Genomic DNA, 15727 nt, shown 5'->3' with positions numbered 1-15727 from the left:
GTGTGTGTGTGTGTGTGTGTGTGTGTGTGTGTGTGTGTGTGTGTGTGCGCAGTATGAATTAAGTATTACTGTCCTCAACATCTGTTTCAACACTTAAATATATAATAAAAATAATATCAATATTTCCTTTGACTCACATTTCAGGTAGACCTTTTCAGAGAGATCACATTTCGCAATTCCAAACAAACATACAGAGGAATTCCCGTGATGGCTTCTAATATGGACACAGTTGGCACGTTTGAAATGGCAAAAGCTTTATCAAAGGTAAAAATCCATTTCGGAATAAATATCAAAGTTTTTCCTTCAATAAATTTGTCAGATTTTTTAATGGGCTCTCTTTTTCCTCATACATAATATCCGCATACATTAAACAGATATAAATCAAAAACTTTTCGTATAACATTAATATGCGATCATATAAATAAAATCGTTCTGATATGATAATGCGTTGTCTTACTCATTGTGCACATTCTTTTAGCATGGTCTTTTTACTACGGTTCATAAATATTATACCGCAGATGAATGGAAAGGCTTTGTCGCGCTAAATCCCGATTGCGTAAAAAATGTAGCGGCCAGCTCGGGGACAGGAAACGAAGATTACGAACGGCTCTCGAGCATTTTGGAAGCCGTGCCGGAATTGTCATTTATATGCCTGGACGTTGCGAACGGATACTCGCAACATTTTGTGGAATATGTGAGAAAAGTAAGAGCGCAATATCCGAACCACACTATAATTGTAAGTACAATTGAACGTCTTATTATCTTCAGTATAGAAATACGATCGGTTGGTCGATGATTTTTAAGCGTCGCTATCATTCAATCACTAAATACGTATTTAAACATAAAGATTAATTGCTGCCGCTACAGGCAGGAAATGTTGTGACAGGGGAAATGGTGGAGGAACTAATACTCTCAGGAGCGGATATAATTAAAGTAGGAATTGGCCCGGGTTCTGTCTGCACAACGCGAATGAAAACCGGCGTCGGTTATCCGCAATTGAGCGCCGTGATTGAGTGCGCGGATGCGGCGCATGGCTTGAAGGGCCACATCATCGCCGTAAATATTTATTATTACATTCTCTATCGCAATTGGCACGAATGTAATCGTAGACGTACCTCGCTTTCATCTAACGTATTAACGTGTTTATTCCTCAGGACGGTGGGTGTACCTGTCCCGGAGATCTAGCGAAAGCGTTCGGTGCCGGCGCGGACTTCGTCATGGCGGGTGGAATGTTCGCGGGTCACGACGAATGCGGGGGCGAAGTTATAGAAAAGAACGGAAAGAAGTTGAAACTTTTTTACGGTATGTCCTCCAATACAGCGATGAAGAAGCACGTCGGTGGTGTTGCAGACTACAGGTGAGAACTGCGACAACTGTCGTAGCGCTACAAACAAGTATACGTGTGTCAAGATGATGATTAACGAAAAAATTTGCCCCGCACTCATTTCAATGCGTAGATCTTCAGAAGGGAAAACTGTCGAAGTGCCTTACAGAGGTTTGGTCGAAAACACTGTGCTGGACATATTAGGCGGCCTAAGATCCGCCTGTACTTACACAGGGGCCGAACGTTTGCGCGAATTACCGCGACGAGCGACGTTTATACGCTGCACGCAACAATTAAATCCCATGTACGGACCTCCCCCAGAAATGTAAAGCTTATGATTATTAAATTAGTAAAAAAAAAAGAGGCTTAGGAAAGAAAGTTTTAAACGCCAATATTTGTTGATCGCGTATTATTTGCTGGCAAATAATATTTATATATATGGGTGAAAATGCAGTCTTGTAAAATATTTACCACGCTGTATCGTGTAATGACGTTTAAGTATTACGAATTAATCCTTAAGTATGCTCAAATGTGGAAGAACGTTATACAATAATCCTTCATGCACAAATAAAGAAATTTCGTTACATTAAGCGCCGTTTTATATCATTGTAGTTATCCTCTTACGAACAATCATATATCAATCTCCTACAGCAACAAATCGATGCTTTAATTATCTCCTAATTTATCTCTAATTACATTTCACATTTAAACAACGAATGGGCAGCATTTATACACTTCGTTGTTCTTTTTATTATGAAATATGAATATGCATATATATTTTACAAACCTTGTACGAAATGTGCACTGTATCTACAGTAAGCTCTACCTATTTAGTACTTTACAGAAATTTTATTTATAAGTGGAAATTTTTCGTACGTATTTGCTATTTACTTCTCTTGATCAGAGAAACTGGAAAGTTCTCTGTTGCACCTGTTCCTGAAACATTCGCCAATGTTAATTAATTATGTGCATAAAAGTATAAAAGATAACAGGAAAATTTCAACTAATAAAAGAAGATCGAGTAAACGCAAAAAAGAAAAAAGAAAATATTATTGTGCTATTATAACGAAACAAAAATATAATTCACGAGATTTATAGAACCGACTAGAAGTTATACTAGAAGTTTGACAATGTAATTGATTAAAATACTTGCCAACAATGTTAATATACGAAGTGGAAAACCTCCCTATTAATATATATTCTATCATAATTCCTATGTTATAATCGCAATAAATAGATTTCGTATACGACGTCTGTGAAACTTGTATACAAATAATCCTTCTAATAATTAAACGTGATATGATGCATGTATAAGTTCCTGGTTTATATCTTATATATCTTATCATATTTTACCATTCTAATTTTATTTGATAATTAATGTCAATGCAAATAATAAAAATATTATGAACGTAATTTGTAATTAAAAATTTCTGCAAAAAAATATCAGAGACAATACATATTTATGATCTCGAATATGCACGTATCCATAAAACTCAAAGTAACATAAAGGAAAAAATTATAAAATTATTCGATATATTTTTTTGATATCTTATTTGAAATATTTCTCAAGCAACATAAAATATTGTAAATTTATTATATAAGTACCTTTTAATTAAATATATAAATATATTCGAAATAATGCCACAAAATATACCAAATGAAAACATAAATTTGTTTTATTAACAAATATTAATGCATGGAAAATATATAAATACTAACATAAAAAAAGTATTGTTACATGTCTAGATACATTTTTTTTATATTACATCAAATATATAAGTAACGAGGCCAAACATAAAATTATTATTAATTTTGAAATAATTTCCTTTTTATTTTAAGGAGCGACGAAACTTTTGAAGATATCTTTTAAAAGTTATTCATGTGTTTCCTGATGATATAATTGTATAAACATAAGCATAATATTAATGATAATTTTATATTTAAAAAATGGATGACTTTCTAATATTACAACCAAACTGTAGTTCAAGATATAATTGAGTTTCAACGCTGCGTAATTTTCAATATCATACTAAGTGTGGCTTGAGAAAATAGTAATACATAATTATTTATTATTCCTACCTAGCTTTCAATTGTAACGGAGTAAAATTACTGTAACAAAATACTAAGATTTTCATTAACTTTTTTTTTCATCGAAGAATAAGTATGTAGAAATACATGGCGAATATATGAAAGTTTATATAGATATTTTACTATTTATGAATACAACATATATCTCTAGAAAGATTATATCAGATATTAGATGTATTTCAAATTTCATCTCTTCTTATTCAGTAGTTAATGCATTATTTTATATAGAGAATGTTTTAGAAGTTGCGTATTGTAGACAAGAAATATTAAAGACAAAATCGAAAAGTATAAGTCCCAGTCTACAATAGGTGTTTTAAGCCCTAAGCCCTAAGAAATTGACCAATCACAGTAAATTATTCTCCTCAAATTCAACTATGATTGAACAATTTCCTAAGGCTTAGGGCTTAAACCACCTATTGTAGATCGGGACTAATGGTTACATCATTATAGGGAAGCACATCGATATTGTATATGTATAATGGACTAAAGTTCTAATTAAGATTGTGTTGAAAATTGATTTGCCATCAATGAAAGATTAATTTTACTTCGCAATCTCAATAGTAAACTTTATCCCACTTAACATGAAAAATAAAGATCATGCGAAAAGAATCGTGTGCAATACAGTTTTTGCTGAGGTCTAAGTTTATCAAAGAATTTATAACTACGATAAGAAGCTTCCCATCTTCGATATTCTGTATCCACTTATGAAAATGAATTGAAGCATGTAATAAAGAGATGTACAAAAATTTGAAATATTTTACATATGACTAGTTAAAGTCTTTTGATACTTAATTACTCGGAAATAAAGAGCCAATATATTTCGTTATGTATATCGTATAAAAACACATGTAATACTGACTAAGCAATGTTTAGAATGTTGTTAGTAAATTATATTCCACGTTATGAGTTATATATATCCCGTCCGACTAATCTCCAGTTCGCAGGTCCTGATTCCTTTGTATACATGTAGATTAATGCTGAATGAAACATTTTAAACTGTAGGATGTCCCATGCCACGACATATTGTAGGACGGGTAAACCTCTCTAATTGGCTGCTCCAAATATCTAAAAATAGTATTGGTATTTCACGAGAAAGCAAAAGAAAAACCAAAGTAACATTGTATTTAACACAAGTGCAATAGGACATATGCATATATAAATGTCATATCATGTATCTTTCGTATACATAAGTAGAAGAACTTTCATGGATAATGAAAACACATGGCAGCTGCATCAATTATATAGCATTTCGTATATAGTCAAGAGTTTTATATAGTTATAATAAAACACGAGTGTCTCAGGTAAATAAGTGTCTTATCAAGGTATATATAATAATCTAATATGATAAATATACTAATATATCGTTCATAACAACGCATTTATAAGGATATAGTTTAACAAGTTTAATGACAGAGAAAGAGTAAGAGAAAGAGTAAGATAAAGAGAGAGAGAGGATGGCAATAAAATGGTACAGATGTCGATCCCTCGTTCCACTTTCTGACCCGCTGCTTCACCTGCCAGCTTCAACTTATATTACAATAATACATGTTATGGAACAAAAATACATACAATAGTATAAGTAGAACACAGACATCATATTTATACTATATTATAATATTAATTGCAATCAAACTTCTCTTGTTTGATACTTTTTGTTACTTAAACTTAGAACGATGGGATATCCTATAGTATATGTATACGTGTATATATAAAAAACACAAAACGTTTTATAGTATAAACAGAATATAATCGATTCTCATGACATTCTCAAAGATATATGAAGATTATGAAGCAGTCAACTATTTATGATAAAAGTTATATGGAGATATAGCAGATATTAACCGCATCCCGATGGAAAGCTATCTGAAAACTATCTGAAATAAACAAATAATTATGGTAAAAAGAGATGACCCATATACAAAAAGAACAGATTTTATTTCAAAGGTGTAAAATGTATCGTTATTCAAATATTCGCATGAACCACGAAATTATCAAAAATTTCATGTTTTGCAAAGTTTAAATCAAATTCCCTGAAAGAGGTTCAATGATTATAAGTAAATAACATTTTCTTATTCTTACACCATTGATTTATAATATGTCGGAATATCAAGCCAATATAAAAATGAGTATTAAATATAATTAAATAAAAATAATTAAACTATTAAATAAACAAAATTTTCAAATAGACAAGGTATAAACAAGGTATAAACAAAACAACAGGCATAAACAAAATAAAAATTATGATTACTTCTTTTGATGTTAAATTTATATATTTCATCAATATATAACAACACTCAAGTTTATATTAGCTTAGTATAACAACTATAGCACTTAGAAAATCATATAAATTTAAACTAATCATCATTCTTTAAAATGCTAGCGCTACCAAACAAGTTACTGAACTTTTAATCATCGGAATTAAAGTTTTTGCCAAAATAAAGATCTATAAATTTTTTTATGATAATCAATTTGATTTAATATATCGTTAAAACTTTATGCTTTATATAATTTTCCGTATGCTCATTCATGTTTGTTGTGCTGAAATTTACTTACAGCTTGCCTTTCTCTCAAATGGAAGTTTAATTCTCAGAAGTAGACTGTGAGTAAGGATAATTCTGATATCCTGTTGGGAAAGAAGGATTTTGCTGCCCCGTCTGTGGTTGAGAATTAGATCCAGCATTCGCTGCGTAATAACCAGTTGGTGCGGAGCCAGCGTTCATTGTTGGATAACTTCCATAAGCTTGAGGGAACGCGTTAGGAGTGGTACCTGGTGGACCAGCCGATTGTCCCTGAAGAGTCTGCATTTGTTGCTGGGTCATTTGGTTCCCTTGCATTCCAAGCTGCACATTATTATATATGATGTTAAAATACAACAGCAAACAACAATATTGAGCGTTATATTTTGAAGGAAATACCTTGCCCGCTTTCATTTGAGCTTCGATCGCTTCTGCTTCCTTTATTTTACCGATGCTTCTGTAATATTCTGCCCATTGCACGCTATAATCTGCTTGACCACCATTTTGCGCGGCACCTGCCTGCTGTTGCGGCTGCGTCTGTGGCTGCGGCTGTTGATTTGGCCCAGCAGAACCGGTTGTCGGTGGATTAGACTGATTTTGCGAATTACCTGAAACATTTTATTTCATTAATTTTACAGAATAATCTAAAAATCATGCTGTAAATCTCTCAGCAAAGATTTCCTTGTGATATAAAACTGTAAAGATTTTTACCTCCTTGCTGATTATGATCTTGCTTTCCCTGTTTCGCTTGTTGCTCAATCATGTCTGCTTCTCTGTGCATGCCTAGTGAACGATAATACTCCGCCCATTGAGCACTATAGTCTGGCTGACCAGTCTGTGGATTGACTTGTACAGGAGCTTGATTAGCATTGCCTGCAAGAGCAAATGTATCGCATAACAGATTTGAAACTTACCTTCTTGCATGCTATAAGGAATCATAAAGCCATACATACTTCCGTCGTTGGATTGTGGTTGATTTGGCCATGCTTGATACCCTGTATTCCAATTTGGATTGTATCCGACTGCTCCTTGCGCTCCAGCATATGAAGAACCAGCTGGACCCTTTAAATAATAAATAAACTATTATTGAAAAAATATCTTATATAAGAATGGTCATCAAGAGACACGGTGGTGTCTCGCACCAAGTACGCGCGGAGTACCCGAGATTTTGAGATAACGAGTGAACGGATCAAGTTCTAAGTAAGTATATACTATATATAACTAAACGTACCATCCCCAGCTTTTCGCTAAATATTCTCTTTGCGTGTTCAACTTGTTCAGGATTTCCTCGAATAATGAAAATCTTTTCATTCTCATTGCTCTGATTCCTTCTATCTAACTCACAGTGCGCTCCTGTCTGTTGATTGATCTGTTTGATAGTTTCACCACCTAGAATAAAGATTTTAATGCAAGATAATTAATTTTAAAGGAAGAACATCATCATTACATACTTATTAAATACAATCAAGAATAAAATTACTAAGATTTTAAATCAATAAGATAGGAGGCTTTAACAACGCACATATATAAATGCAATTAACACATTTAAATTAACAAGTAAATAAAGTAAAACCTTTGCCAATTATAATGCCGCATTTGGAAGAAGGAACGGTAAACGTTGTTTCAATTTTATCTTGCATAGGGCCGCCTTGTCGTCTATCCCAACTCCCATACTCATTTGGATTGCGATTGCCACCAAAACCATTACCCCTCAGGCCACCTCTGCCACCTCCCATATTAGTTCTACCATCATCTCTTCTCTAAAAATAAGGAAGTTAACAATAGATTTTCTGCAGTTAAAAATAAATAAAGAATATTGATTACGGTATTAGCTCGTAAACATATATGCATTCTAATATAATTCTAATAAAATAATCGTAAACATATCAAGATATATACCATGACGCTATCAATCAACTCCTGAATTCTTTGACGAGCCTGTTCAACAGCTTGATGCTTTCCTGACAATAAACATTTTCTATCGCCAGGGCCGTCTTCTCTTCCTTGTTGGAATTGAACTTTAGCTCCGCTTTCGGCTTGTATCTTTTTTATCATATCCCCACCTTTACCAATAACGACACCAACTGCGGCTCTTGGAACAAGTACCTATGTCAAATAATAACTTTATAAATTTTAAAGATAAAAATATGTATCTCTCTATTTCTCTTTCTCCCTGTACAGTTAAATTTTAAGTCAACAAACATTTTTAATTACAATCGCTTGTGACATAATAAAAATAATTATTAACCTCTACTCCATCACTATTTGCAGGACCATGATTAAAACCACTATCATTAGAATAGTTTCCTGTCCTTTCGGTACCACCACCACCCCCACTACCACCTCTTCCTCCTCCTCCTCCTCCTCCTCCTCCTCCTCCTCTATGAAACATTTGCATTTCTTTTTCAGCTATTAATTCATAGACTAATTGCTTTGCATATTCAACTTTCTGGGGATCTCCTGTTATTCTACAGAAAGACACAGAACTTTAAATAATTATGCCATATTGCCTCGGTATATAAAATTGAAGAACAATTGTTTTTACATAGAGGAAAGATTATTTGTCTTACCTCAAAGGTTTCTCTTGTTCCTGAGATGGCCCCTCCTGAATAACAACCATCTTAGCTCCAGACTTCTCTTGAAGTTGCTTTATAGTTTCCCCCCCTTTGCCGATTATCAAACCAACTTTAGGACCTGGAATCATTATTTCAACAAATCCTGGATGTCCCATCATTCCGCTGCCACTGCTGCCACTCATATTCATATCGCCGATTCCCTCGCTTCTGCTCCTTTGATTTACTATTGACAATACAAGCTCCTTCGCACGACTGAAACACATAAAGTACGGATGTACAATACTTTTTCAACTAAACTGTTTTACATGTGTCAAAAGATTTAATCAATGTACAACAATCAAGTTTATTTGCAACACATAAATATGCACTAATATCTATTGCGGATCAAAATTATACATCACATTTGTAATATTTCTCTTTTCTAATGATCAAAGTTTTCAAACGGTATAATAAAAAGTTTCAAAGATTTTGTATCAAAATGCCATGTATAGGTATCAAATTGCCATATATAGATTTAATCATAAGCAGTTTCAAATAAATAAATAAAATTCTCTTCATGTTGTGATTAACACGTCCCCATGCATATCCTATCCTCCTTCCTTCCACCTTTCTCTTTCTCCATACCCTATTAAAAGCAAAAAACTATTAGTAAATACAAAATTATTAAATCAAAAGGTCAACTCATTAATCAATTTTCAATGGTCAGAAATTATGAAGCTTATAGAAAGTCAAGTTTGAACCCGCTATTGGCATCCAGGAGCTAAATAAAGATTCTGTAAAACATTTCATAATTTCAATATGCGAAAGCATATATCCTACATTTGTGAAATGCATGTTAGGATGAAATTGTAGCATATATAAAATATACTAACATGTAAGCTGTTATCAGAATCAATCGTAACCCAATTCAATCACATTTTCTAATAAATAAGATCGTATAAAGCGTTGTGCAATATTTATACGTCGTCATAACATCGCAGTTTAAAATGATTTTTCAATTGTTTTGGGGGAATGTGACAAGATGGGAAGTGTGGTGAAAAAACATTCGCGCTTAAATAAATTAGAATGTGAAATGTCCCTATAAAAATTTAAGGAGGATAGCAGATTTGCTTGGCTTATTTATAAATAATTTTGACTAAAAAAGTACTTTCCAGTCTATAACTTTATAAAACTTGAATCGATAATCATACCCCATTTCCATAAAAGACAAACATTCAAGGCCAACAGACAAAAGTAAACTCTTATCATTCATTGTGTGGATATAAAGTCATGGTATTGCATTGCATACAAAATAGTTGAAATTAACGAAATAAGAAGGGAAAACAAGTTACTTGACAGCTTCTCGTGAACCAGTTAGCGTGCAAACACGCTCAGGCAGCCCACCACTTTCCGGTGCCATTTGAATCTTACATCCTGTTTCGCTTTGCAATCTTGTTATCTGTTCTCCACCTCTGCCAATTACTGTAAATACATTATTATCACTTAAACGTAATTATATATTTATTATATATATAATGTTCCTACTGTTGCATTTCAATTATGAGAATCAATTAATACAACAAAAACAATATCCAAATTTGTTCCAAAATGCAACAGGATTTTGTATTAACACAATAATAATACTTAGACTATAAAATTTACATGGTAATATTATAAGTATGTCACAATAAATGATAAACCACAGCTAGTTCTTAAATCATTACAACGGATTGTAATACAACATATTGCCGAAATTTGTACAGAGAATATGCCAGTGACCTCTTCTATAATTTTACTTACTTAAACCGACCATTTTATCTGGAACTCTGATGTCTTCGTTGCATATACCACCTAAATTGGAAGAAACTTGCGGTGGTCTGGCTCCTTGACCACCCGCATCTCCAAGGGAATTGCCAGCGGGTCCACCACGAATACCTATCAAAGGATCTACTACTAACGATGCCATTTTCTTAGCCTCTGGCTCTGAAAACGCAACACGTAAATGCACACGTTAATACAGAACGCAGTCTGCAAAGTGGATCGTTGGCTCTATCAATAAAATAGAAAAAAAATCTATAAGTAAATTTTAAATATTACCTGAACTGTCTTCAAGAGGACGTTTCAATTTGGAATCCTGATTATTTTGTGCACCACCTGGATTTATCTTTGCGGCAATCTGGAACGATCAAATCGTAGACATAAATTCAGAAGAATGCTTTACTTTCTAAATTGAGTCATCGTACAAGTCATTTCATTAAGTATATTTCAGTTAACCAAAATATTATACGCAAGTATTATATTACACATATATTATACTCTCAGAGGCCAAGCTGATTACCCTCATAAAATAGAAAATTGCTCAAAGTTACAAACTAATCTTATCGCTCTGAGACTAGGAAATTTACAAATGATCAGTCTAGCCCACGAGGCGCTCGTACGTCACGGATAAGACTCTCCCGAATCGTGCCGCGTAAAATAGGCCGATCCGAGAGGTAACAGCCGCGAGTCGCCGCCGCCGCCGCCGAAGGACATGACGCTCTCAATCGCGGGAGACGCGCACGGCCCCCATCGCCGTCGTCGACGTCGCCGCCGCGGAGTCGCGCGATCACGTACCTGCTTGGCGCGTTGGAGTGCCGCCGCGAACGCGGTGCTCTGGCTGAAGTTCTGAGGCGGCGCGACCGCTGAGTAGTCACTCATATTGGTGCATGAAGTTGTCGGGACGGGTCGGGGGATTGAATCACGTTGCTGCTGCTGCTGCTGCTGCTGCTGTCTGGGTCCAACGATGGTCCAACGATCCGCCTCGCCGTCGCGGGCTCTGGCGCGCAGACGGAATGGAAACGGCGGCTCGCGGACGCGAGAACGACAAGCTTTTTTACGAGGCGGCGCGACGCCGTTCGCGAAGAAGGGAAAAGTTTACGGCGAACTCGGCGAGTGAAAGAACCGTACTTTCACGGGGAAAACGGCACGGCGCAAGCGTCCACCATTGGGTGCGCGACCGTTTTAGTGAGGAAACTCGCGCCCTCGTTGTGCCCTCGTCGCGCGATTCGTCGGCAATCGCGGTGACGCGCGGGAAGCCGTCGAGGATGTGTTCCGAAAGTTCTGGCGGTATAAAGGTGAAATTTCATGGGCAGTGAAAAGCAGCAGCAAATTGTACTGATTGGCTATAAAATAGAGAAGTTTTCCAGTTCCTAGAACTTCTCTATTTTGTAGCCAATCAGTACGATCTGCTGCTGCTTTTCACTGCCCATGAAATTTTACCTTTAGGCTACGGTCACATGATGCGTCATGCGTGATGCGGGATAGGCGTCCGTCATAGCAACAACCAATCAGAGCTATCTCGCATAACGCATCCCGCTTGATTTTCGTCCGCTTTTATCTGATCCCGGCGGAATTGAACGTGACAAATGGACCGCCACATTCAAAGATGAAAGATAAATTCTCTGACAATAGTCAAATATTTTTTAAATTGTTAATATTTAATATTGCTTGTCGAGGATTCTTTCTTCAGTTCTTTTTTCTTAATTCACTAAACTATTATATCTTTGTCATTTTCATCTTTGTTGTATACTGCTAAAATGTTAATTTATTTTATTACATACTGTAGAAATAAAATTTAAGAATCTAATACAAAAACATCAAGGTTTTTTCTCTTATTGTTAGACTGTTAAAATTACGATATCAGTTCAGATTAGAATACGTACGCTCAAAAGTAACAATTATAATAAAATCAATATTGCTCAGTTGACGATTTTTATTGCAGTAAAAGTATCGTGTCGTGCGATACGGTCGCAGTTCAGTAACAGCCTAGATTAAAGTGCAATCATTTCCAGTTTATGACAAGGTTTACACTTATGCTTTTTCATTATTTCTTATAAAAACTTTGTAATTCTGCAATCTTATCCTTAACGAATAAAATTCCTCACAGTTATATAAATCATTTGACATCAACTCTTAACGTTTGTTGAACAGTCAGAATATATTATCTTTGCAATAATAGTCGCTAATACGAAGCAAGCGCATGTAACAAAAGAAAAGGGATAACAATAAGCAATTTGACTCGAAGTACTTCTTTTATTAAAAATAAATTTATCATTGTTTATTGCAATCCCTTCCCGCACAAAATTAATAATAAAACAATTTTAATACAGTAAAGAAAACATAGGAAATATAAGATAATAGAATACAGAAACGCATAACTGTTAATAATCACATTTCTTGTTTTCTTACTTAACACAATAATGATATAAGATAAATTATTTCACATTGCATGCCATTTGACATTCAATTATACAATTTCTATAAAAAATATAAATAAACTACTTTCTCTATAATAATCAAGTATATTTAAGTACAAATATAAAATAAATATAAATACTTATAAATATACTTATATTAATAATAAAAATTTCTATCGAATGGAATAGCTTTATTATATTCTCTTTTTTAATATTATCACCTAAAAAGAGAGTCTAACTAATTAGAGAGTCTAAAATATTACATTAAAATTACTGTTAAAAGTATTGCGTCTTATTAATAATTAAGTACATCAAAGCGCAGATCATCGTTAATCCTTATGCCTCTCTGTATTACGTATTCTTTCCACTAAAGCCCGTGTAATATTACCAGGTACTTTTTGATGTTTGCTTATTAAATCTCTAAGACTATCAGCAACCTGAAAGTATGTTTAAATATTTTCGAGTGATATTATTTGGGAAGTGTACGACGTGTTTTACACCTTCATAATTATTTACCTTTGTCTGCAACTCTTCGGGCGTAAGACTCCCGTCGTACGGAATAGGTTCACCTACATACGTCACCAATTTTACCGGAAAGCCACCGTAAATCGGTACAAGAGGAAGTTTCGTCGTAGCATATATCTTCAGCCATATTCTTCTTCCCCAACTTACAGTTCTAAATGCTTCTCTGAGATTTTTCGTAAAGAAAGGAACTATACTCTAATGAGAAACAACCATTACAATAGAATAAAATAAAATAATACAAAACTTTTGAAGAGAACGCACCACTTTCGCATCGAGAGCGACCTTTGCAAAGCCCATCCTTTTTTGCCACATAAGCTCGTAATAGGAATCCCCAAACTGAGCTTCGTACACTCCACCCGGAGAAATAGCGAGCATATGTCCCTCTTTTAAAATAGCTGAACAAGTCTGAACTGTGCCGGGTATAATTTTCAGAACGTCAGCGAATATGGACCAACCAGGAATCATGAAGAGAAATCGATCTACCACCAGGCGGATTAGTTTTGAATTGTATAGAAATACTTTGGATGCAAAATAATACACATCGACTGGGATAGCTCCATGGTAATATATGAATAATACTGGCTTGTCCTGTGGAATATTCTCTAAGCCCACAATTTCATATCCTGTTAAAGAATTATACGTGTTATATTCTAATGAAAATCTATAGTTACGTGACGCAAACTATATATTTTCAGCACTGCCAGTAAAAAAAAAATACGGGGCTTGTATAGCTCAATTTAAATGCTTTCTAATGCCCAGTGCTTCTTATATAAATAAATTATTAGACTGGGATGTACCATGCCAAATCCAACCGTGTGCGTCCCAGGCAGCTGCAGCCATATGAAGAGCTGCGTCTCGCCATGCAGTACCATAAGCATTTCTTAATCTAACCCTGAAAGAAAAGAAAATGTTTCTTTTAAGTATGCTTTTTATATAAACTATGTGGTATATTTCTTTTATATAAACTGGGAAACTGTTTTGAACACAATTTTGTAAAAAATTATAAATTAAAACGTATGTTATAAGCCAATACATTCACAAGTTTGCACTCGTTGCTTCTAACAGCGAATTATTTCATTATAACAATCGGCTTGATACAAATGAGTTATCTGTTACAGTTAATATTAATAAATTATATTGCATTTGATATACACGCGTTATGTTTTTAACCGATACGTTATATTCAAACCTGTGTAGCTTGTAGATGTACAACATTAAGGCAGTTAAGTACAGCAGCAGCGCAATTACAAGCGGGAGTAGAAATGTTACAAGAAGTGGCATTAGGAGCCATGTCAGCCACAATGTAAAGTCCAAGTCAATGTACTGAACTGCAAATAATACAAAGTACATTCTTTAACGATCGTTAAACTGCATTACTCTTCAAGGTACACATTCTTATAAAAATTATAACAAAAAAAAACTAAATATCTACTTGTACAAATAAGAAGCGTCATATTGCTAAACGTGCACTTTCACAAATGTTTATTTTTTTTTTTTTTTAAGTGTGATGAGGTAACATAATTAATTAAGACAGCGTTATGTTATATTCCTAATGATGACGTATGTATCAAGGCTTACGTTAACACAGCATTTTTACCTATAATATCTTCTAGCATTGGCCACAAGTTGTACACGATCGAAAACATGTTTAGTATTTAATTAATACAAAAGGAGACGTGGGACACGAATTAATTCATAGAATGACCGAGCTCTTTATACCCTCGCAGGAAGCACCCGTATACTCATCATTACGACTACGATCAAAGATTTATCGCATCTCTCGCGATTATACAATATATCCGCAGCACGATTAGCATTTATTTAAATTCTTCCAACGAGACTAATCATTAACGTTTTTGCTATTATTTTTTTCCCTATTATATGCATGGTCGGCGATCAATCGGCGTGGATCCGAATCGTTCCGCAAAGTGGCACGACACAAACGTCACCAATTTCAACTTCGCGTGATGCATTTGTAATATATCGTTACTTAAAATGAAAATGAATCGGGTCATTATGCGTGTCACATCGACGTCCCAATTCCGTAATTCATCGCGATGACTAGTCTACAATACCTAGCCGTAACCTTTATTCGGCGACAACAATGTACCGTATGGTACATATGTAATAACACGCTCGCGGACGGGGGGACGGGGAGAGCATAGAGATATAAGAATAGAGTGCGCGAGCGAGCTGAAAAAGCGATATAGGAATAGAAAGAGAAAGCTGCGCAGAATAAAAAGAGAAAGCTGCGCATGGGCCCCTTCTGTCTTTGTTTCGCATGCACGCGTAGACAAAGACAGAAAGGGCCTATATACAGCGTTCTTTTTCTATTCCTATGGCCTAGTTTACACCGATCTCTTGATACGCGTATCAAATAGTATATTTGAACTGATCAGCCAATAATCAGACTTATTTGCTAGTTATTTACTATTTAATACGCGTATCAAGTGATCGGTGTAAACTAGGCCAGAGAGAAACCTG

General features: G+C 34.7%; 3 protein-coding genes across 7 annotated transcripts in view; 1 reads left to right on the top strand and 2 right to left on the bottom strand.

The window, feature by feature from the left end:
* LOC112454368 (GMP reductase 1-like) overlaps positions 1-1914 on the top strand; it is a 2998-nt gene extending 1084 nt beyond the window's left edge. Inside the window, exons 2-6 of the mRNA XM_025015718.1 lie at positions 145-264; positions 479-736; positions 868-1056; positions 1155-1357; positions 1458-1914. Of these exons, the coding sequence (XP_024871486.1) occupies positions 145-264; positions 479-736; positions 868-1056; positions 1155-1357; positions 1458-1653 (966 nt within the window). The 3' untranslated portion in view covers positions 1654-1914. The remainder of the gene's footprint in view (positions 1-144; positions 265-478; positions 737-867; positions 1057-1154; positions 1358-1457) is intronic.
* Positions 1-11469, bottom strand: part of LOC112454366 (far upstream element-binding protein 3) — a 12284-nt gene extending 815 nt beyond the window's left edge. Inside the window, exons 1-14 of one of the 5 annotated variants that reach the window (XM_025015712.1) lie at positions 11097-11469; positions 10581-10659; positions 10284-10466; positions 9836-9965; positions 8499-8756; positions 8177-8414; positions 7828-8034; positions 7502-7688; positions 7160-7317; positions 6882-6990; positions 6640-6801; positions 6328-6536; positions 5966-6252; positions 2051-2260 (exon numbers count right to left, since the gene is read on the bottom strand). In XM_025015712.1, coding sequence (XP_024871480.1) covers positions 5992-6252; positions 6328-6536; positions 6640-6801; positions 6882-6990; positions 7160-7317; positions 7502-7688; positions 7828-8034; positions 8177-8414; positions 8499-8756; positions 9836-9965; positions 10284-10466; positions 10581-10659; positions 11097-11180 — 2265 coding nt within the window. In that variant the 5' untranslated portion in view covers positions 11181-11469 and the 3' untranslated portion in view covers positions 2051-2260; positions 5966-5991. Of the gene's footprint in view, positions 1-2050; positions 2261-3134; positions 4478-4546; positions 5287-5965; positions 6253-6327; positions 6537-6639; positions 6802-6881; positions 6991-7159; positions 7318-7501; positions 7689-7827; positions 8035-8176; positions 8415-8498; positions 8757-9835; positions 9966-10283; positions 10467-10580; positions 10660-11096 lie in introns of those variants that run through there. The other 4 variants (XM_025015711.1, XM_025015710.1, XM_025015715.1 and 1 more) reach the window with 4 other exon arrangements.
* Positions 11470-12889: 1420 nt separating this feature from the next.
* Positions 12890-15379, bottom strand: LOC112454330 (transmembrane protein 68). Its single transcript, XM_025015643.1, has 6 exons — positions 14841-15379; positions 14433-14571; positions 14041-14135; positions 13505-13866; positions 13235-13438; positions 12890-13155 (listed from the first exon to the last, which is right to left on the bottom strand). The coding sequence occupies exons 1-6, from the start codon at positions 14887-14889 to the stop codon at positions 13048-13050; spliced, it is 957 nt and encodes a 318-aa protein (XP_024871411.1). The 5' UTR covers positions 14890-15379; the 3' UTR covers positions 12890-13047.
* Between the last annotated feature and the right edge of the window lie 348 nt (positions 15380-15727).

This window comes from Temnothorax curvispinosus, unplaced genomic scaffold, assembly GCF_003070985.1.
Source record: "Temnothorax curvispinosus isolate PA1 unplaced genomic scaffold, ASM307098v1 QBEX01005011.1, whole genome shotgun sequence".
Lineage (NCBI taxonomy): Eukaryota > Metazoa > Arthropoda > Insecta > Hymenoptera > Formicidae > Temnothorax > Temnothorax curvispinosus.
The sequence above is the reverse complement of the archived record's forward strand: the minus strand, read 5'-3'. Positions and strand labels throughout refer to the sequence as shown.